Genomic DNA, 24,725 nt, shown 5'->3' with positions numbered 1-24,725 from the left:
AGGAAGAAGATCATTTGGGCTACTGTCAGTGGCCAATAAAATACTAAATTCTGCTTCGGCGCTTATCGGCATTTACTCACGCTACGGTAGATTCTGTAATGATCACACATTTTATTGCTTGGGCACCAAGTAGACTTTCAAGCTAAAGTTCTCAAATGTATAGAATATTGGATACATTAGGCTGGCTACATTGTCCATACGTACTCTCAGATTCGAGAATAACAATCACAGCCGGAAGGAGTTTGCTTTCCACAACCAGAACACATCCTCTCCAGCATGAGCCACAGAGAGTCTGTTGTCCATGAGAGAGGGCCAAGACCGGGGGCGAACTGTAGACCGGCCCTGTGATCTCTTTAGCACCAGTGACAGTCGCTCTCCGCTAACACTATGGAGATGATTAGCCAGGCAAAGAACTAAGTCACCTCCCCTACAGCTAGACAAGACGCTTCCCAGACACGGTGCATACTGTGCCACACACGCTCTCACTGACACCCACGCGGTCAAACGCAGATGGGGAAGTAGCGTGTAGGCGCAAAACAAATGCAAAAAGCAACAACAACAAAACCACATAGGTTGCATACGAGGACCAAAACATGTCTGTGTAAATGCAGACAGAGTGTCACCTGCCATGCAAAAGCGAAAGGCATCGTAAGTCGCCCAAATGCGCTTTCTTTGCTTTTTCCTCGCAATTCTCTGACGCAGCGTAAACTTGTTCTTTGTTCCGAAAAAGCGCACGGTGTTAAGTTACCATACCCCGCAAGGTTAAAGTCCGTAGTCGTTTTCTCTGCCGTGGATGGAGCTCAGCACTCACTTTGGCATCGGTGCCATCAATCAGTGTCTGACTGCTCCTCAAAGACCCAGCCAGGTGAGCAGTTGTCTGGACGAAGAATCTCATCCATGCGACCCGCGCCGTCCCCATCTCCCTTTTTTCCATTAAGTGTGTTAAATATCCTGTCATCAAAGGCATACCCTTGTCTGGGAGGCCTTGACCGGTGAGTTAGCTTAAGATGTTTGACTCTGCCGCCATAGTCATAAGTGCCCGACTCGTTGGGATGCAGCATTAAATTATAGCTTGGCTATAAATACTGTACTTATAAACAGCTGTAAAACTGCATGGTTCGGTTCACCGGAGTATAGCTGACGGCTTGATCGGGTACATCAGTACATGTACAGTATCTTACGTCCCCCTCTCCTTGATGCTAAGCCCTCAAACCGTGTCCGTCTCAAGTGTTGTGTACAGTACAGTACAGTAATTTCTCCCACTCCTCCGTTATTTTTCTCCCGGGGCAAGATCATAAGAAGGGATGAAAAAGAAGAAAAAACTGCTTCTCCTTCTCTCTCTCTCTTTTCTCCCCGAGGGGCGCAGCCTTCAGGGGTCATTTGTTTGATTATGCTGACTGTCCCTAGCCTCGGCAGTACACAATAAAGGCCTGACATAGCAGCCTGTTTGCCTTCTGTGTCCTGCAGATACTCATCACAAGCGTCAGGACATACCAAGGTTAGTGGTCACTGGGACGGCGCTCATAGGCGAAGGGCTTGCCAAACGCACTTGGCTGATGAATGAATGTCACATAGAATGGAGGGGGTGAGAAAGAAAGAGAAAAGAGAAAGGGTGGGGGGGATTACAAAGGTTATAGATATCCAACCTCCCAGGCACCCTGTCTCAAAACATACCCTCTCTTATGTTTTTTTCACCAGTTTGGTATGCTTGGGGTCCGAGAAAGCATGAGGCTGTTTTAATAGCTCAAAAAACAAACTTTTATGATCTTAAAGGTTTGTCTTTCTGTATTTTTGAAGCTTTGATTGTGTTTACAGTGCGCAGTAAAACGTGCGTTCATGTTTTACGTGTAAAGAAACGTGGCATTTTTTACACAATTTACTTATCTGTATAGCGCTGTTTTCACTGTCCTAAAAACGGTCTGATGTCTTCCTTGTTCTATGAAGTCCCTCCTTTAGAAATACGTATCGAGTTCTGATTGTGTAGCTTGTTTAGTGTGTTGTAATTCGACAGCAGCTTAGCTTAGCTTGCCCTTAGCTTAGCTGGCGACTGATGTAATCCTGTGGGCGGAGTTTAGTCAAAAAACTGTTTTACTGACGTCATTAAAGCAGGGCTGTAGTCCAAACCGGCCGTTCGCTGTAGGCTTTGAAAGGGGAATTCTGTTAAAGAAAATATATCGCCTGACAGTGAACATTTTACAGGTATTATTTATGCTATTATAGCAACATTACACACTAACTAGGGTTTAAAAAATTGGATCTGGAAGATCTTGACCTTTAAGAGAACTGATTGTACTGTGTTAATTTTAATTTGACAATATGCTTTAAAGTCTTTTCTTATTATTTGTGCCTGGGGTCTTGAAGACCCTTGCAAGTATGAAACCTGAATGAATGCAACACTGCAAAAAATGATTTTCAATAAAAAAAAATCTTATTTTTTTGTCTTGTTTTTAGTAAAAAGATCTAAAAATTCTTAAAATAAGATTCTTTTTCTTGATGAGCAAAACGACCCAAGAAAATTAGTCTAGTTTATAGACCAAAAATATCAAATTTAAGTGATTTTGTGCATAAAACAAGCAAAAAAATCTTGCCAGTGGGGTAAGCAAAAAATCTTGAACATTTTTCTTAAATACTAAATTCAAGAAAAATTTGCTTACCCCATTGGCAGATTTTTTTAGCTTGTTTTATGCACAAAATCACTTAAATTTGATATTTTTGGCCTATTTTCTTGGATCGTTTTGCTCATCAAGAAAAAGCATCTTAATTTAAGAATTTTTATATATTTTTACTGAAAACAAGACAAAAAAATGAAGAAATTTTAAAAGTTAACTCACTTTTCTTATTTTTAACACTGGAATCTATGGGAGCCCCCAAAATTAAAAACTTTAACTCAACCAAACATCATGTTTAGTCCTCCAAACAATCAAACGACCAGATCTCTGATAAACCAAAAAAATTGACAGCAAAAATGACATTCTCAACCTCTGTGTGGTCTCCAAAGGGAGTCAATCTCTTTCTGATACTCCTCTGTATGAAGCAGGTGTGCGCACCTGTTTATCGCTAATGTGAAGATTTTATAGCTAATAGATTTTGATATCCTCTTTGGGGCCGAGATACACATCAAAATGCGATTCCTTTGCGTAGTCATTGACTTTAGCGTAGGGTAAAGCCCAGGAGTGCTGCATAGCTAAGAATATTCCTGTGAGGAATTTCTCCAACTCATTTTTTTTCCATAAAAGGGCAGCAAAATGCTGACTGGGGAAGAAGACAATGTCAAGGAGAAAAGGGTATTGGTATTTTGGATCCTCTTGACTGCTTGCCTTGGAAAGAGAGAACGAGAGAGAGAGAGAGAGGGAAAGAGGGAACGAGAGGGAGAGTTATTCTTGTCACAAACCCTTTTGTCTACATTTGCTGACTGCTTGCCCATAGCCAGCAGCGTGCTTTAACTGTTTTGTCACCTCCACGGCGTGCACGGATCAGCTGTTGTTCTTTTGTTACGGCTATTGTGTGGACTAAGCCTCTAAGGCCGCTCTGCTGTGCGGTAAACACAGCTGAATCGCACGGCAGACAATTCCACATCAATATTTCATACGCTCTCTTTAGGACTCCTGATTCAGTCAAGTTGAGAGGAAAAATACGCCCGGGGTCGATTGAAATGCCCCGCTGGGCCCTCCGAGAAAATTAATGCTATTAAAGGAAACGCTACATGTATCGTGGTCGCCGTGTTTTGTGTGTGCTGTCACACGGTGTGTTTTGGTTCTTGGCTGTGTGTGATGTGAAAGTGTGAAAGCGTAAGTGATTACTCAATTACTTCTCGCAGTTCTGGGTTCCGGTCAACACTTTGCTATCTGTGGTGAGGTGTTATTTTAATACTGAAGGAAAAGTGAATAAAGATAATCTCTGTCATGTATAACATCACGTTGATTTGAACGGGTGCGATATTCTTCTGTGGTACACAAAAAGAGAAGTTTAGCAGAATGCGGAGGCTCTTCTTTTACAACATAATGGTGTCAATGCCAAAAACATAATAAAACTAGTTATTTGTGTGTGTGTGTGAGGAATATACAGTACCGCATGTTAAGTTATTCATTTAAAATCTTCCCTTTTGGCATAGCTTTCCAATCTCATTGATGTATAGCTATATTTAAAGGGATAGTTCACCCAAAAATGAAAATTCTGTCATCACTGAATCACCCTCAAGTTGGTCCAAATCTGTATGAATTGCTTTGTTCTGCTGAACACAAAGAAAGCTACTGTATTTGTAATCAAGCAGGAAGCAAAAGCACCATTGACTTCCATAGGAACACAAAATACCATGGAAGTCAATGGTGCCCCAAAACTGTTTGGTGATAAACTTTGCTCAAAATATCTTCTTTTGACATTTTTACAGACTTTGAACAACTTGGGAGTTTAGTTTTTTTAGAATTTCCATTTTTTGGATAACTATCCATTTAAAGGGACACTTAAATTTTTTGAAAATATGCTCATTTCCCAGCTACTCTAGAGTTAAACATTTGATTTTTACCGTTTTGGAATCCATTCAGCCGATCTTCAGGTTTGGCGGTAGCACTTTTAGCATAGCTTAGCACAATACATTAAATCTGATTAGACCATTAGCATCGCGCAAAAAATATAGTTCCTAACCATATATTGCCGGTCTTAGTACACGATGTAACTACAGAAGAGTCAAGTTTTAAATAGGAAAATATTTAAACTTTTTGGTTATTTTTTTAGCGCGATGCTAATGGTTTAATCGGATTCAATGGATTATGCTAAGCTATGCTAAAAGTGGTACCGCCAGACACGGAGATAGGCTGAATGGATTCCAAAACTGTAAAAATCAAATGTTTAACTCTAGGGGAACTGGAAAATGAGCCTATTTTCAAAAAAAGTGGAGTGTCCCTTTAAATATGGTACATCAAGACGTGTAATGTTTGATGTCAAATGTCATTGGATTTCTTGTGTCTGTATATGTGAATCGAAATTCAAGAGGGCAAAATAGTCTGCAAATAACTTAAATTACTGACATTAAATTACTTAAATTACTGACATTATATATATATATATATATATAAACAAGTTTCTTATGTGGCGTACAACAGTGAGAAAATCGAACTGGTTTGGCGAGACACAAGGTTAAATAACTAATGACCAATTGTCATTTTAGGTGAACTATCCCTTTAAGATGCCTGATGGATTTGAAAACTCATACAGCAAAAATCTAATAAGAATTAGCCATGCTTGTGATTCTTTGTATTGCCAGAAACCACTTAAGAATGAGGTTTGCCATCGCTGTCATTTTTATTTAAGTATCATTACAAATAACAGTAACTGGCCACCACTTCTTTCCCCCCCAGCTTGATCAGTTTTCTGGCAACACTGCCTCCTCAGCTCTGCCGTTGCCAAGGATGAGAGGACACAGAGACCGTCTTATGAAAAGAGGGATATTATATCGCCCCTCCGCTGAGAAACACAAGACGAGAGGTGAATGGGGAGGGGCCGGAGCGAAAGACGTGTATAGGAGCTATGATCGGTACTTCAACCAGCATTCATTCACCCCACCGTGCATGCACTTGGACCCTCTAAACAAACTGCCCCCAAATCTAATCTGTTTGTTGGGCAAATATTGATTGAGGAGAGACTTACCCTCTGATAAATCAAGCACTGCATGGGTAGGGGAAGGAGGGGGGAGCTAAAGCGTGTGTGGGAAATGTCATGGACGAGCGTGGCGGATGAAGACATGATCTGTGAAACTTTTGAGTCTCAGAAGGCCACAGCGTGGGGAACTGAGAGCTTGGGCTCGCTCTCTGAGAAAGGTTATGGTTTCCTCACAAGAGTTAATCATTATAGGGGAAGAGCTACTGTGTGATATTAGCTCTGTTTGGAGCTGCTCAGTCTAAGCCATTAAGTAGGATTTCTCGGAGATTGTATATATATATATATATATATGTAGAAAAAGAACATTCAGTGAAAATATAACTTTGATATGTTTAATATTGATTGAGTAAGGTCATGTAAAAGATTGATATCAATGATCTTTGATGCTACTAATTTGATTATGAGACTTTAGCGTAGATTTCACAGACAGGGTCATATGCGCAATTGAAATGTTTTTAACAACAATCCAAATAGAGTTATAAAAGCAAAGCCTTTCAAACAAACCATTTGAAGCCAACTCATGAGAGAGAGAGAGACTTACTAGAAAAGAAAGGAGAGTAGAGCAGGAGGTTGAATTTTTTTAGGAGATAATGGATCGACAGAGCAAATAAGTCTCAAGGCCAGGGGGCTGAAAGGATAAGAGTCCACCCCACTCACCATTCACCCGCCCACTGGCTCTCAGTTTCTCCCTCTATCGCTGCCTGTCTAGAGTCTGAACTTCAAAAGAACAACACCCCGTCCAACGAGAAACGTTTAGCTGGACGCTGGACGTTCGGCTCCAGCTAATCGATAGCGCACAGAAAAGCAAAACCTTGAGGTTTGATAAACTCTTGGCTGGCGTGTCAATCAAGCAAACAGATTGCGTGTTTCCCTCTCTGATAAAGATTCTTTCAAAACCCACTGTGATGCAACTGAGCCTCACAAACTGTCCTGGCAACCTTGAAGCATGGCGTAGGTTCTCGCTGCAAATGCTGGACAAACATACGCAGCCTGCTGCTGATTCTGCATCGGCCTTGATGAAATCTATTTTTCATACTTAAGAAAACTTTGAGCAAGCACCATATGCCCATTTCTCAAGGCAGGCTGGCACATTGTGTATGTGTGTGTGTGTGGATATATTTGCGCTCGCCTTTAAATAAGGTCATTCAGGTGTTCGCTTTTTCATAGTGGATGGGATTGAAACAAGCAGAACTTTGATTGTGGCTATAGCTTTATTCGCGTATAAATTAGTGTAATATTTTTTAAAGGAACGGTTCATGTGAAATGAAAATGTCTGTCTTGTAGTCACTGTCATGTCATTTAAAATTTGTATGATTTTCTGTCTTCTGTACATTTAATGAAAGTAATGTTGACCACTGCTGTAAAACATTTTCAACACACAATTTTAATTTAATTGAAAATTTCAGATTTATTCATAACACAATATGGACCAAAAAACTGTCATAGGGGTTAATTTTTTTAAATTGAGATTTATGTGTCATCTGGAAGCTGAATAAATAAGCTTTTATTGATGTATGGTTTGTTAGGGTAGGACAAAATTTGGCCGACTACTACTGGAAAATCTGGAATTTGAGGCTGCAAAAAAATCTAAATATTGGGAAAATATTATTAATGATAATAATAACACATATTATTAAGGATAAATTATTTTTTATATATATTTACGGTAGTAAATTTACAAAATGTCTTCATGGAACATGATCTTTAATTAATATCCTAATAATTTTTGTCATAAAAAGTCGACAATTTTGACCCATACAATGTATTGTTGGCTATTGCTACAAATGAAGAGTTTGGTTCCAAAACACAATAAATCCATTTTTTATTGCATTCTGCAGAGAAAGATGAATGGCGATTATCGCGTTTTGGTGGAAAAAGGGAGAAAAGATGAAAGAATAACATGGCGGATATTGGATTTTGCGTAAAATTAAGAATTTACTTTTTAATACTGACCAGATACAATACTACGGAGCCCCTAAGGGGACATGGAGCAAAAATTAAATAAAGTTTAGTTTCGCATGGGCACGTGAAACCAAACGCGATAGTTTCATGTGGGGACGCGAAACTAAACATGATAGTAAATGACGTAAAACTATCGCGCACGCATGTGAAACTATCGTGTACGCACGTGATAGCGAAAGTTTCACATGCACACGAGAAAGCGAAAGTTTCATGTGCGCACGAGAAAGTTTCACCCGCACACACGAAACTAAACTTCAAAAAAAAATTCTGCATCAAGGTTTCGCGTGAGCACATGAAAGTTTCACGTGAGCACACGAAAGTTTCACGTGAGCACGCAAAAGTTTCACGTGAGCACATTAAACTAAACTTTAGATTTTTTTACTCCAATCCAATGTCACCTTAGGGGTATTCGGTACAATACTGATTTTGGCGGTAACTATTTAAAAAAAAAGCGTTTATCGCATTTTGGAACCAGACTCTTCAAATATACCCGTGCGACTTAAAATATGAGTCACATGGACTATTTTAACTACACTTCTGTGGTATTTTATGCACTTTTTTGAAAACCACTGATCACCATCTAGTTTCACATTCAGCATCCTTTAAAATTTCTGTTAGTGCCCTATTGAAAGTAAAAAAAGCTGAGTTCGCAACGCCAAGAGGCTGAATAAACGATGACCGAATTTTCATTTTGGGTGAACTATCCCATTAACCCTTCCTTATAAATATGCTCCCTAAAGCAAACAATGGCACAGCGACATGTGCTCTTCAACTTCTAGGGCAGCGGATCTCTGACCTAGAGGAGGGTCCGAGTTCAAGCCTGCTTGGGCTAAAGGTTATGAAGTCATTTGTCTCAAATTGCTGGTGAACCCCCTGAAAGAAGAGAGCATTTGAGGGAGGGCGAAAGAGAAAGAGGGACATCTGGAGGAGGAGGAGGAGGGAGAGGGAGGACAGAATGGCCTGAGGACGGGAGCAGGCAGGAGGAGGAGAAAAGGCAGCTTGGAGTTGGGTCTTTCTTGTCTGGATGAAGAAAGGATCTGGCACCGAGACTAATGAAGAGAAGAGGGAGGGAGAGACAGACAGGGTGACGTGCGGGAGATGTGCCAGGGTTTGGAGAAAGCCGCACATGAGCGCTACAGATGTGTTCGAACCCCCTGGAGCAAAATAATGACATAATCACCGGTGGTGTCACTGAGCAGACTGCACACAAGGTGACATGGGAGAACAGGAAAGAAAGTGCTCGCTAAAAACGCAGGAGCCTGTACAGTGATGTTCATATAGCTTGATTGGTAGTGTGTCACGTTAGGATTGCAAAGTTGTGGGTTCGATTCCCAGATAATGACATGTATACTTGGAATGCACTGTGTACAACATCAAAGTTTGATATCAGTCAATATTAAAGATATTAAGGTTATATTTTCACTAAACACTTTACATTAAATAGGATGATTCACATATGTAGAACTTTCCATCAAAAGCTTTAGCTACAGTATAAAGACACACTGGCACCTGTAGTTCGTCTCACACCGGGAACTTATCTCCAGGAGGAAGGAGTTGTACAGGCCCTTATAAAACTACTTAAAGGCCTGTTTATGTTCTGTCACAGGTCCCTTCATGACAACAGAATTCCAGCCCATGGCAGCCAGCACTTAACGCTGAGAGGCAATTAAAGGAAGTGGATATTCAGCGCCACAATGTCACACTTTAGGGCAGGAAGCATGTGACACTTGTCGGTGAGACATGGTCAAGTTCGTCCAGTGTACTTGGTCCGAAAATACCCATTAGATGCTATTTTCCTACAAGGTGTTCTTGAGTAGGTTGATATGAAGTCAAGAAATACTCGCGGCAAGCGATAAAAGCTCTTCCACGATCTGTGCCATTTACTTAAAGGGATAGTTCACCTAAAAATGAAAATAATGTCATTAATGACTCACCCTCATGTCGTTCCAAACATCATCAAAGTAGTCCATGTGACATCAGTGGGTCAGTTAAAATGTGTTGAAGCATCGAAAATACATTTTGGTCCAAAATAACAAAAATGATGACTTTATTCAGCATTGTATTCTCTTCTGCATCTGTTGTGAAGCACATGCGCGAGACTGAAGTCACGTGACTGCACTGACACGGCTGACGTGTTATCCTCAGACATGTTTGCGAAGTTTTTTTTTCAAACTTACAGCGTGCATCTCCCTCTGACAGTAAACAAAGCCCAGGCGCACAAAAAAAACAGCTGGGGCGCACCAGATAACACGTCAGCCGTGTCAGTGCAGTCATGTGACTTCAGTCTCGCGCATGTGCTTCACAACAGACGCGGAAAAGAAGACAATGCTGAATAAAGTCATAATTTTTGTTATTTTTGGTCATGACATTATTTTCATTTTTGGGTGAACTATCCCTTTAACTAGCTGTGACTGGCTATCAAAACTGTCAGTTTTGAAACTTCCTGAGGAATCTCATTGGTCCAAAATCTTTGATATCATAACAACTAATCCAGACACATTGCTTATCATAGGTGTCATATTGCATCATGGGTATTAGGGTACGTTTGATTTACATGTATATTTTTCTTTCGCACTACCATCTCTTTGTGTAGTAGTTTCCTTGGCTGGTACTAAAGAGGCTGCGGGGCTTGGAAATCCCATTGTGACCAGTGGGATAGGTCAGACAACTTAGTGACCATTAATAAGTCATTTTGCCAGGATGAAACAGAAACGCCTGAAAGCACACAGACTTATCTAATATCTGTGTCTTTCTCTCTGAGTAATATGGGATATAGTGTGCCTACAGCAGTTTGGCATTGAGTCCCTCTTAACTGCCATCACCAGATATTTAGGCTAAAAAACGGTAACTGAAGCAGTATGATAAAACAAGTTTATATATCTGTGTGCATTTTTGGCATCGTTTATTATGAAATAATTCAATTCAGTATCTGTATAGTGCATTAACAATATACAAAAGTGGCCGAATTTGACTAAATATTTTTTTATTTTAATAAAACACAGATTACCTGATTCGCTATGCTTTGTCTTTTTGCTAAATTATTTTATTTTAATTATTTCTTAAGTTTACCTTAAAAGTTTAGTGTTTTATTTGTACCACACAGCTCATATTTTATTGGTTTATTCTACGGTGTAAAAAATTAGCTGTAATTATGCAGCTGATTGCCAGTACTGTAGAAGATAAACACTGAAAATGTTTCATGTTGATTTGTTGCCAAAATGTTGCCAGTAAATATCATAAATATAAAATCTACAGTAAGTTACTGGCAACCAGCTGCCAGTAATACTGTCATTTCTACAGAAACCGTGTAACCAGAGGGGGCATTAAAAACAAATATTGTATACATTTTCCCCCAAACATCAAATTTTATTTTTGTTGCTACTTTAGCAAAAAATTGTCTTTTTTAATGCAAATTTAATGCAAAATGATGATTATACGATCCCTTGCGAAGTACAGTCAAGGCCATTAAATGTAATGTATTGTAGTGTAGAGTTCTCCAGGTCACCTCCACTAATGATTAACCGACTCGCCGAGGAAGTTCAGTTCCCACAAGAGCAGCATGAGAAGAAATCACACAGACCTTGCATGTGATCACATCAACAGAGATATGGGAATAAAGCCACAGATAACAAGAAACACTTATTTCCTTAAGCGGCAGGTATCGGCAAGACTGCTATTTCTAACACGATTAATGTAAAGAAAACAGCATCTGCCAGTCCAGCTTAAAGTTATTAGCCAAACGGGCATCACAGTTCATTCAATAAAGACCTAAAAAGTACGAAAGCTTATTCTGTCAGCAGGCGCAATGGGAACAGAAGCCAAGTGTCGTCCCATAACCAGATTACCGGAGCTCCTCTGACGTGAAGCACGGTAATAACTGAGCTAATATGACGGGAGTTTGTTTTCATAGCGCTCTATTAGGAACAGTTCAGTGTGACAGCGAGCTGCGGAGCGTGGCATTTATAGCAAAGCTGGAGTGAAGAAAGAGGAAATGTATTATAGTCTACTATCGCTCTCCAATGATGAATTGATTCAACAAGGACATTCGCCTGTTAACATTCACAGCACAGTATTGTTAAATACTACTATTAATAGTATACAGTGTTTTTAGATCATTTCATTGTTAGGCTTCTAAATGCCATGTCGTTTTGAACTGTTGTCATTGTAAGTGTCAGTCCATCAGACAGTATGATCTAATGAGAGAGAGGAAGATGATCGTGACCCAAGAGCCCTTGAAGACAATAGTCTGCATCATCTGACCACATGACTCTTGATATCACATGACGGGCTCAGGGTGCACCACAAAACACTGATTGTGAGGGGGTGCCATCCCAGCTGCATGTGAGCTTGCCATACAATGGGCACCAAGTCGGACTTTGTCTTGAGACTTTCATTCAGCATTTAGATCTTTCATTCGGGATGATGAAATACTTTTGCTCCATACAGAATGCTGCTTTTTGTCGAACGTGAACATTTGTTTGTGTTTAATGTTGTGTAGTAATAAAAAATGGAGATAAATACAAAGTTTGTGTAATTTAAGCGAAACATGATGTATGCATGTGGTTTAAGGTACTCCTGTAATGCAGAAAGTTTGCTATAAATCTCGTTTTTTAATGTATGAATGCTTTATCCTATTCCAGTTAAATATGCAGATTATTTGTATAACTAGAAATAAGACATCTGTAAACATCGAAACCACACTGGTTCAGTCAATGGCGTGTGTTTTGGTCTGTTTAGTAGAAACCTGTTTTAAAGGATAACACCACCGTATTTCAATATTTTACTATGTTCTTACCCCAACTTAGACAAATTAATACATATCTATCTTTTTTCAATGCGTGCATAATCTTTGTACAGCGCGTTGTGAATATGTTAGCTTTTAGCCTAGCCCCATTCATTCCTTAGGATCCAAACAGGGATGAATTTAGAAGCCACCGAACACTTCCATGTTTTTCCTATTTAAAGACTGTTACACGAGTAAGTATTGTTACTGCGCGCTGAGGTCGAAGTGCCACGTTTTATTTTGTGCCTTGATTAAAGATAGACATGTATTAATTTGTCTAAGTTGAGGTAAGAACATAGTAAAATATTGAAAAACGGTGGTGTTTCCCTTTAAAACATTACTTTGCGATGTTTTGTACTGAATTAGCTTCGTAATTCGGTTTGGTGCTTGTGTAGATATTTTAAGGCAGTAATGCCAACTCATGGCAATTCGTACGTATTTTACAAGGCGGTTAATTCGCATAAATTCGTACATCTCATTCGTACTAGGGATGCATAACAATTAATCACGATTAATCTATAGCAGAATAAAAGTTTATATATAATAATTAAAGTATTTATATATAATATAAATGATACATAAATATACAAATGTATATACACATGTAAATAGTTCTTAAATATATACGTGCATGTGTGCGCATTTATCCATACAAAGTTATTATACACAGTTCACACACATATATGATGTAAACATATATGAAAAAAAAAAATCTCGATTAATCGTTATGCATCCCTAATTCATACGTATTTGTAAGATTTTCTTTCGCCCCAGTGACGTTGGCTTTAGGAGCAGGATTAGGGGTGGAGTTTCATCAATGCTTTTCCTTATAATCATATGTTTTATGCATACAGTTTATTGCATGAATTCCCGTAAGAAATTCCGTAACGCAACCCTTTTTGTTTCCGTCCAAACAAGAAACCAGCTAGTAAGGGGTTAACAAAACTGAAACCATCTCAGACTAAGCCTTTAAATGTCCACTGTTATCTACAAGCGCGGTCCGTAGCTTTGAGTGGCGTTATAATGGGCGCGTGAGGTAAGCTGGCAGACCGCAGCGCAGGTCAGTGTTGGGTCAGAGAGAGGAAGAACTGAAACCAGAGCCCGTTCCTAAGATGTGCTACTGTAGAGAGGCACAAGCGAGCGTCGCAAAGATAAACAACAGTAAACTAGCCCGCCACGGGGGAGCTGCGTGTGGACTTGGGAGGCCAGGACCTCCTGGCAGTCTTGATGGCAGCTCTCTACACGCTTATTGATAACCTTCTTTTCTCGTGAGGCAGGGGAGATAATACACTCCTGGAACAAGGGTAAAGGGAGACGAATGTTAGACAATAGACGGTCGCAGTGAAGGGACCATCCGCACAGTCTTTGAACTTTTCCCTGTCTCCAAAGGACAATTAATAATGAAGGCCTTTGGGGTAGGTCACACTAGGCATGGACAAGAGCACGAATGAGAGAACGAGAGGGGAAACAAAAGGAAAGAGAAACCTGGAGAAAGGGGGGACGTGTTGGGTAGTTGATCTTTTTTGAGGGGTACAGCGCTGGTGATCAGAGCGCCTTACGTCGCATTATGTGCTTGGTGTGCTTATGATGAAAATCCTGACTAGCCCAAAACAGCATCATGGGTCAACACACATATCATTAGTTTAGGGCGGGACTATATGTTTGCTGAACAACAGCAGACACATTTAAAAAAAAAAATTTTAATTATATGTTATGTTTTTGAATCTTAGTTGGTAGAGCATTGCGATAGCAACGCAAATGACTGTGGGTTTGATTCCCAGAGAAAATGTATAGCTTGAATGCACTGTAAGTCGCTTTGGATAAGATTTGCATATATCTGCCAAATATGTAGTCTACATTTATTATTAACAATTCTGTTATGCCTTTTTTTAACTATGACAGTTTCTTATTAAGCAAGCAAACAAAACTAATCGAGAAAGAAACAAACAAGTCCCAAAGTTTCATTCATTCAACACGATAATAGCCACGGTCACCTGATAGCCTTAAGATACCAATATGAGAACTTTTGAAGTCAAAGGAGGTCTGTCTGCGTCTGCTGTGGGGATATGGCCACCAACACTTTTTCAAAAAGGCTCAGTGATCACAGGGAGCGAAGAAAAAGACGGAGAGACTAAGCCTCCTCTGTGTTCTCCTCAGCCGGTTCATGGGAGGAGGCTACAAGGACCGAAGACAAGGCAGGTCTGGGGCAAGTTAGGGGGGGGCACTCAAGGGGTTTGACAGAAGAGCCTTGATCTATTTTGTGGGCGAAAGATGAGACCTTCCCAGAGCTGTCATAAAAATGTCTCCTTATCCCAGTGGAGTTTGTGGACCCCACCCTTCTTACAACTCTTCAATGGTGCCTGTGATGTGATACAGTAAGTGTGAAGACGGCTCCTGAGAACCAGATGCCACAATTACAAGGCCTGGAAACGCCACTTTGGCTAACAATGCTTAACTGTGCGGCAAGTTTTAACAGGTGTTCGCTTTCTTTCTGAGCTTTAATGTTAAATGCTCTGCCACTTTTGGAGATTTTAAAGGAACAGTGCAACAAAAATAAAAAGTACATTTACCCTAATGTTACCATAAACTTATTTTATATACAGTACTGTGCAAAAGTCTTAAGCCACCATGCTAACATTAGATTTGTTGTTTTTGGAATTGTATAGTGATCATATATAATTATTTCTCAGTCTCTTTATTAGAATACAACCAGACAATACAGGAAATGTGTATAAAAACAATATAAAACTATAAGCTAAAAGTGTCAAGTATTTAGGGTAAACTCCCCTTCTACTTGAGCAATAGCAGGAAACTGCAAGATCTCTTAAATATAAATAAAATTAAATCCTGATTTCTAATTCTAATCAAATTACTTTAGGACTTCAGTCTCCTCAAAAAAGCTCAAGATGTGTTTCGTGCCAAGAGAGGTCACACTAAATACTGACTAATGCCTGAAGAAGACATTTAGTCCTGAAAATTGTTTTGTTTTTAATTTCGTCTACATATTTCCTGTATTTTCTATTTGTATCTTAAAGGATGAGTCCATTTTCTTAAAAAAAAATCTAGAAAATTTACTCACCACCATGTCATCCAAAATGTTGATGTCTTTCTTTATTTGGGCGAGAAGAAATTATGTTTTTTTGAGGAAAACATTCCAGGATTTTTCTGATTTGATGGACTTTAATGGACCCCAACACTTAACAGTTTTAATGCAGTTTAAAATTGCAGTTTCAAAGGACTCTAAACGATCTCAAACGAGGCATAAGGGTCTTATCTAGCAAAATGATTGTCATTTTTGGCGAGAAAAATAAAAAATATGCACTTTTAAACCACAACTATTCGTCTTTCTCCCGTCCTGACGCGCCAGCGCGACCTTACGTAATACGTCATCACCTCAAGAAGAGAAGTTGTGGTTTAAAAGTGCATATTTTTTATTTTTCTTGCCAAAAATGACAATCGTTTCGCTAGATAAGACCCTTATGCCTCAATTGATATCGTTTAGAGTCCTTTGAAACTGCAATTTGAAACTGCATTAAAACTGTTAAGTGTTGGGGTCCATTAAAGTCTTAAAATCCTGGAATGCTTTCCTCAAAAAACATAATTTCTTTTCGACTGAACAAAGAAAGACATCAACATTTTGGATGACATGGTGGTAAGTAAATTATCTGGATTTTTTTAAGAAAATTGACTAATCCTTTAAAAAAGAATAAAGAATAAATATGGATGGATATTAAAACTTTGCTAAAACAACAAAGCTGGTGATAGTGGCCTAAGACTTTTGCACCGTACTGTATGTGACCCTGTCTGTAAAATCCAGATTTAGGATTAGGAGCATCAAAATTGATTTCACTTTAATTTCAATCTTTGACATTACTCCGTCAATATTTAAGATATCAAGGTTATATTTTCATAGAATGTTCTTTACATTTTATGTAGAAAAAAGTAAATCACAAAAAAATGACTTTAGCTGTGTTGTCACAGGTCATATTTGACATTATTTCCTGTTGTTTCCGCACACAAACCTATCATAACCTATCGGATTAAGATGTTTAATAATGTATTTTTATGTATCTTTAAAAAAAAAATTATGGTTCTTTTTGGAGCATGAAACTTCATAAATCGTTAAAAAAAGTACTTTAAAAAAAACCCATCATACAGGGCGTGAAAGAACAGAATTTTCATTTTTATTTCTTTAAGAAAATATCCTTCTAAAGTTCTTATCAAGCTATGCGTATAATCAAATTATGTTCCCAGACAGCGGTTAACCAGACCTGTTATGCGTGATCAAGTCTGCTTACTACATACACTAACACCTTCATCTAAAAGATAACATTTGCCATATTGCTGGCGGCTCTAAGAGAGTGAGCACGAGGTGATCCTGTCTTTTCTGGGAATCTTTCCTTCTCAGGCTGCCTATGCAAATCCCCTCGACTGTGCTCATTTGTCGCATTGTCCGGCTAAGAAAAACAGAGCGGTAATTAGGAGAGAAATGATGGCGTATTGAGACAGTGCATTGGAGGAGGAGTCGGATGAAGGATAAACAACTTGAAAGAAAACAGCAAGCTCGGTGAGTGCATTGAAGGCAATTAATGAAGCTTCTTTAATTACGGCCTCTGCTCGTTCCACCGTGAGGAATGTGACAATTATGTCATTACCAAGTTTGTAATGGGAAAGTAAACGGGGTGAGTAAACTCGAAGAGGATGAAAGACACAAGGCGGGTTGAAAGAGGGACAGAGAAAGAAACGACAAAAAGGAGGGAGAAGGAAGAACATTGACAGACTAGATTAACATCAAACGATCAGCACAACAGAGGGTATATTCATTCGGGAGGAGCTCGCAAGGTGGAACTTTGATGATGCTAAATTTGGCAGAAAGAGCGACTTGCTGAATCGGCGAGGGTTCCGATTTCATGCCTCGCAGTCTGACAGGTGGAGAAGAGAAAATTTAATACAAAAAAATAAAAACCCTCGGCGTGAAGTGTCCCTCTGCACCACGAAAGGTGAAAAAAAAACACGACCTCTCTCTCTCTGCGGCAAGCACTTATTGTGGGATATTGTCACACGCTAGACGAGACACCAGCCAACCTGGTAGGAAAAAAGGGAACCGACCGGGCTGGCGTTCTCTCTGAAATTTGCATCGAAGATCGAGTTTTCCTTGCATGGAAAATGAGCATTTGGGAAAGTCTTTCAGATAGTCCTGCTTGTACACCTGTGCAGCCTTTGTGGCTCTTGATATGCAAAGCAATCTCTCCCTCGGATCTACTTCTCCACCAACAACAGTCTTATTCATGGTGCCCTGCGTTTTCTTCCACAGCCATGCAAATCTCGCATTTATGTATGAAAATAGGGATCATGATTCTAAATATGTTCCTGGTTGCAAAGGTGTGGTGCGCGCTGCTATACCTGTCATTTCAATAAACCTTGACTTTGACCTGATCTAAATGAAAGGGGGGTTGGATTTTTGCTAATCGTCAGCTTAATGATGATGTTGTAAGGATAGCGTTTGAATGACCAGAATCCCAGTGGGCAGATATTGATAGTGAGCTGAGCGGTAAATGTGAGCTCGGCAAATTGTATTTGACAAGGACGCTTGGACCTGAAGCGCTGCTCCCTGTTTGCCTCATCAAACAGACAGATGCACGACTGTGTTTCGGCCAAGAAAAAAGATACATTTCTTGTTCACGTTACCCCAGGAGTGCGGGAGGCGCTGGGGAGGGGGGGTTTACAGGACGAACAGCTTGCCATTCATTGTCTAATCATATAAAGAGATCATTTAGCTTTGCTCATTTTAATTTTCTGAACTGTGCTTGCCATCACGCAAAGAATATTCTCAATGATAACGTGTAGACATACGCACACAAGCGCACTAATATATACTTATCAGACGAAGGCTCACCTCAAAATCGTTGGCTTTGTTGTAGTGCATGTTGAGAGCGCGGAAAAGCTCGCTGTCTCGGCTGACGCTCAGCTCTTCGGGGCCGGTAACGCCGTCATTGATGGACTGGCGGGCGAACTTCTCCATCTGGATGTAGTAGAACTCACGGAAGTTGCTGAACCACTTGATCAGCTGGGATGTGATGCAGCGGTTGAACTTTAAAGGACAAAAAAAAAGAAAATATACATTACTATACATTCAACAAAATACTATCCACCTGTTTCTCGAACACGGAAGTAAGTGATGTGACACATTTCCTTTCCGGTTCTAGACTTCCATTTCAATAGCCAGCCGGTAGAAAACAGTGTAGTGGGAGCACGCATAAAATATGATTTAAACAGTTAATATTTAACATTACTACACTTGCCATGTATGAACCGGTGTGAGGAGGAAATTAAGAAGTGGCTTGATATATGAAGATATATTCAATAATTTCTTGGTCTTCAATGCGCAAATATAAAAGCACAGAGACATACCAGTATCTTTACAATGAGAAAGTCAGTCGAGTGTTTGTACATGGAATTTACCAAGACTTTGTGTTTTTAACTTTTCAGGGGCAGGTTTAAAAAGTTTTTTTAAACAGCAATTTTTAATGGACTTGTTTATGGCAACACGTCAAGCTTCTCGCGGCCTGACACAGTCAGCAGTATCATTCAACACATTGTAAGTTATTTGAACAAACCATAATAAACATATTAAACTACTACATGTATTGAGTATTGTTTTCGTTTTATGAAAATATTATTACATCGCACAAGTGGAGACATGGGCTTATGAAATTATTTGCTTACTTTTTAAAGTATTTGCCTTTTCATTTAAAACATAACAAAAGTACGCTCAAACACATTACGAACTATTATAAATATTAACTAAGCAGATTATGTCGTATATATTCTGTACTGTAATCGCATTTTTGTAATAATATATAATAGCAGAATAAAATAGGCATATTTTTATCAGCATAATATTAGTTGCTTTTAAACAATTGTTGTATTTATTGTTTACTGTCAGTTTCTATGAAAGGTTTTACTGAATGGATTTGTAAATACAGATCATGAGTGCATGTGCGCCAGATACACATTCAGCTTTTGGGTGCATGGGGTTAAAACAAATGTTTTGTAGAGATTTATTGCGTTTGTATTAGCTATTATGGCAACCCCTAAATGCACAAATTATGTCGGTCTTCTTGGATTTCATAATAAACATTAAACAGCCAGTCAAAACGGCACACTTGTGTCATTCGCAATAGACTACAATTAGCTTTAGTGGTTCACAGGAAGTCATAAACCGGAACGCTCAAAGATGGCGGCGCCCACATTTACGTCAAGAAACAGACTGGATACAGTCACGAAAAGCCTATTTTTAAATTTTTTTTAGTTTATGTGATTTTCTGTCCCTAGAAATGTTAACACCGGAATACTTCTTTTAGAAGAACATCTGCAATAAACTTAAATTTTTACCATGCGTTTTACTGAAAACTAATAAAATCAAGTGTGACTAACCTCTAATCTGGTTAGTCAGTGTCACCCTTAAACGTCAGAGCGACAGATAAGACATTTGTTTCTACAAACGTGTTTACTTCACATTGTCCTTGAGGATGATGGGTAAGCAAACACAGCCGCAGCTGAGACAAATCGGTCAGGAGTTGTTTTTTTTAAACCAGGCTTACACGGTTGGTGCGGATATTTGATGTTGTAAACGAATGCAAACAGTTCAGTGTTGAGTAGATGAAATTATAATTGTGTCAATAGCCGGTAATGCAGTGACGCAAATTTACATATCAAGTAGCCGAGTTAATTCTGATACGCCTCAGTGCTTTTTCCCACATTAATAATCGAGTCCAGTAAATGATCAAGTAAAGGTGAAAGTCAAAATTAAACAACACGGCCATTTTCGCCAAACGGCTGTACTTGGATAGTTCAGGGACGGCCTTCGTGCGCTGTTGTCGGAGCTATATTTGGAGCGCCTGATCCCGGATCAGTAAATACACAGAGTCGGTTTGCCCTGTGTACTTGCCCCATGACCTCGGCGAATGACCTATGTGACGGCCTTTGTACGTGTGTACGCGCATGTGTGTGTGTGAAAGCAACGGCTGCCAGGAGCGTGAATGTACAAGACAGCTGACTTGAATGTGGCCAAGTTAAAAGCTATAAATCCGACGGGATTTCTGCTGGCTGTTCCGACATGCAGCCTCCTGCCTTTTGTTATTACGGGTGTTCATCAAGCCATCATTGCCTCTGCCTCCCCTTTCGTACCCTCAAAGAGCATTAATCAAAAATCAACAGTGAGCACTTATCTATCTGTGGCCATGAGAACATGCAGGCCTCTGTTTAGATGACAGCCGAGGAAAAAGTAAGGACGGAGAACAAAGATGGGGGAGGGTACACGTGTTTTTAAGGGTAGATTACCATGTAAAAACTTGAAAATTGAAGGTGATGTGAATTCATGGTGGGGAACATGACAGGGAGTCGACAGGCAATGCAGACAAGCTTGCCTGAAAAGGCCGACCGGGAGCATAAGTACCGTGGCACTAATGGGGTCTGTCATAATTCACTAGAATATGATTAAGTCATCATCCGAAGGCATCGGTCTTGAGAAGTTCAGACAAGTACTTAACCTCTCCAAGACTTATGCATTCTTACGCCTTCTTTCAGCCTAGCAGCAAGCAAGAAAAGACCAAAAAAAGAACAACTAAAGAAGCAAGGCTATCTGATCTCTCGCGTACCCCCGTTTCAATAGAAGTTAAACCTATTAGGATCCGCTGAACTCGAGGGGGTTCTTTTTTCCGCTTTATCTGCCGGCCGAATTGCACTGTCCAAATTTCCAGACGCTGAGATAAGGACCCCCGGCCCTCTGTGACGACTTATTCCAGCCCCCCGCCACCCTCTTAATTCTTTTAGAATAAGTAACAAAACATTACAAAATGATAGCAGGCTGCTCACTGGGGAATGAAAATTGCTTTGACATGGAGATTAGGCTCTTCCATTGTCACAAGACATTGTCTCATACGAGCGGGCCTCGCAGAAGGGGCGAGGGGAGGGGGTGATTTTTTTCCTAGAATGGCTAGCGGATGACATAATGGAGAGCGCAGGAAAGTAAGTCCGCATGACATCGTTTGGCAGCGCCGTATAAAGGGAGATTTAAAAAGCATTGTTGCCCAATAGAAATACCAGAGATTCGGGGGACACTAGAGCCGCGTTGCTGGAACGTGACAACTCAGCAATTAAGGATCGTGTCATCTGTTTGTCAAAACTAAAATAACCGAGCTCTATCAGCTCGCGGCCACCCCATGCACAGGACAAAACACAAAAATGAAAGGAAATAAAAAACAAATATTTTTCTTTTTATATGATCTGGGTGTACATTTTAAAGTTTTAAAGAAATGTAATAAATTGTTTACTAGTATAAAAATTAAGCCTGCAAATGTATTACACTTGACATAATTTCCACTCCTAGGCTACCCATGGGACACCTCATCCTGTTTTTCTCAATCCCCCACTAAAAAACCTTACATATTCACTGAGCACGCTCAAAAGATTCATAAAACAAATCAGTCTGACGCCTCTAATGTGTCCGGGCAGCGGTTGACTCTGAGAACAAGGGTGTAAGTACGGGCGAGAGCGTTTCACACACTCTTGCTTACGGGCCTGTGAAAGATTATTCCTCTGGTGACAGAGATCCCTCTTTCCAAGACACCGGGGGAAGACTTGACCCGTCACTCTCCACGTTTCCTCTGCTAGCCATGGACAATACGGGCTTTTTGGTGGGGATGCTACTTATACCCAGTTCTATACATTTGAAGTCCCCCTCCCTCGCACGGCATGCACTTAAGACTGTGAATCTGGGAAAAGTTTAGCTCTATAGAGAGAAGTAAGCTAAGTGCTTTGTAGGTTACTTGATATTTGGCTGTTAATGGTATACGGTACGCTCTCGTGGGTTTAAAGGGCCGGGTGAGAAAGTCTGGGTGGCTGAAATAATTTCCCTGACCTATGGCTGACCTTACCGGAGCTGTCCGATTGAAATGTATACAACTTGACCCTAACTGTGTGACTCGCAGTTTGACTGCTCATAATCAGTGTCGCACCATCTTCCTGCTAATGCGCGCTTTAACCTTTAACCTCTTTCTTATATAGCCCAAAGGCTACTGTAACCAGAACAATACACCACCAGGTGATGCGAATATGCCGTATCAGATTTACGCTAATTCAATTGTGAAGAAAATACAGGGGACGAGGTAAAGGATAAACAAGGTAGTTCGAAAGTAAACCACATCTCTGTGTTCTGCGTGATAACAGATCATTTTAACAGTTAAAAAAAAACACGGAAAGAGATATTGAGGAGAGGCTAAGGTATTATGTGTTATATAAGAACACAATTGATGGGATTGTGACAGTTTCCTGTTGTTTTTCCTGTTAAAGGAGGTTGTATTAATTTCTGAATCTGTGAAGTCTTAACTGGGAAATGTTTTCGCTGTTGTCGAAACTACCTGTAAGAAGCAACTTCCTCTTCCTGAATGAGCTATTAACTATCACAGCAATCATCATATTTATTTGGGATGGTTAGCTTGAGTTCATCTTAAATTCTTTTTGACTGTCTCACACAAATACCTTAAAGGGATAGTTCACCCAAAAAGGAAAATTCAGTCATAATTTTCTCATCCTCATGTTGTTCTTCTAAACCTGTATGAATTTCTTTTTTCTGATGAACACACAAATATCTATTTTGATAAATGATGGTCAGCACACAGCTGATTGTAACCATTGACTTCCATAGTAGGAAAACAAATATTATGGAAGTACTGTGATGAATGATGAAGAAGATATTTTAATAAATGATGGTTAGCACACAGTTGACGGTACTCGTTGAATTCCATCGTATTTGTTTTTCCTACTATGGAAGTCAATGGTTACAATCAGCTGTGTGCGTACCATCATTTATAAAAAATATCTTCTTTTGTGTTCATCGAAAAAAGAAATTCATACAGGTTTAGAACAACATGAGGATGAGAAAATGATTTTTGGGTGAACTATCCCTTTAACTGTTACATGAAACACACATACACTGTAAAAATAATATCACATCAAACATATATATTTTTTGTTACTTTAACATAGAAAAACAAGTTGAAATTGTTTAACTTAATTTGTTAATTTATGTCAACTTATCACAAATCAAAACTTAAAAACTTGACTTGCATAATTAAGTTTAAACATATAATTGATTTAATTTAATATTTTTAATTAATATTTATCTTTAAATTTCTAATGCTATCCTATTTAAATAAACAAATAAATAAATAAATATAATAATATAATATAAATGTTATTGTTATTACAAATATTTATATTTTAGCCCATAAAGTATATTTCATAAAATGTTGATTTAATACTTAAATCTATTTAACATTAATTACTTTACTTTACTTTACAGTCACACTAGTTGAATTTTTAATCATCCGTTAATAAAAAGCAATTCTGTAAAAAAGCAAATCAACCTATTTCCCACAGTCGTTACTTCCTATTTAGATCCCATCATTATGATGCCTGAACGTCTTAATCACTAATTCCTATAACTTTCATAGGCTTATACAGCCATAATTAGTCACTAATTTATGCTTAATTCCCTTACATACATACTAGTTGATCCAACAAACACATGCCACCCATTGTTCACTTCTGTTTAAGCAGCCCTCTAAAACCATCTCTCCCAACGCGCTGACCTTGTTTCGCAAAATGTTAATTTAATGTGTTGAAAATTTCACAGCCTTGTCTAAAGGGAGACCGTAATTGGGGCGTCTTTAATTTAAAGCTTTGATTAACTTTTGAAAAGCGTCTCGAAATAAAGGTACAGGAAAAATACGATTTTTTCTTTGAAATCGAAATCTTTTGAATTAAGGACTCAAAGGTTTCAACGGAGAATCTCACTACAAATACATCTTTGAATACTACAGTCTATTCGAATGACTTTCTATATATTTTCTATTAAATTATATCAGTACCTATTAAGTACTCTAAGAGCTTACAGTGCACTAACAGTGAGTGCGTTCTCATGCGTATTAAGCTGTTGGCAGATTTAGATGGATGCAACAGAAGCATGTGTGTGAGGATAAGGTGGTCACCCTGGATCCAGCACAGGGGCAGCTGGGAGTGAGAGGAGCCTGCTCTCCTCATTTAAATAATGTGGCCTGAATCTGTCACATTATTTCTCCTCCGTATGCTCCCTGTATGACGCATCAACAACAAATTAAGTTGTAAATAAAAGACAATCGGAGCCATTGTTTTGTTTGTGTTGTTGTGCTCCATTTTGTTTGTTGGCCCCTTCCGCCCCCTCCTACTTTCGTTTGTTCGTTTCAGTCCAACATCTAATTTTCTCAGCTTTTATCAGCCCTCT

General features: G+C 39.3%; 1 protein-coding gene across 8 annotated transcripts in view; it reads right to left on the bottom strand.

The window, feature by feature from the left end:
* prox1a (prospero homeobox 1a) overlaps positions 1–24,725 on the bottom strand; it is a 136,317-nt gene that overhangs the window by 5,922 nt on the left and 105,670 nt on the right. For all 8 annotated transcript variants that reach the window (XM_055173281.2, XM_055173282.2, XM_055173285.2 and 5 more), the window contains one exon: positions 18,297–18,491. In XM_055173281.2, coding sequence (XP_055029256.1) covers positions 18,297–18,491 — 195 coding nt within the window. The remainder of the gene's footprint in view (positions 1–18,296; positions 18,492–24,725) is intronic.

The sequence above is a fragment of the Misgurnus anguillicaudatus genome, chromosome 7 (assembly GCF_027580225.2).
Source record: "Misgurnus anguillicaudatus chromosome 7, ASM2758022v2, whole genome shotgun sequence".
Taxonomy (NCBI): Eukaryota; Metazoa; Chordata; class Actinopteri; order Cypriniformes; family Cobitidae; genus Misgurnus; species Misgurnus anguillicaudatus.
Note: the sequence above shows the minus strand (reverse complement) of the source record. Positions and strands in the feature narration are given on the sequence as shown.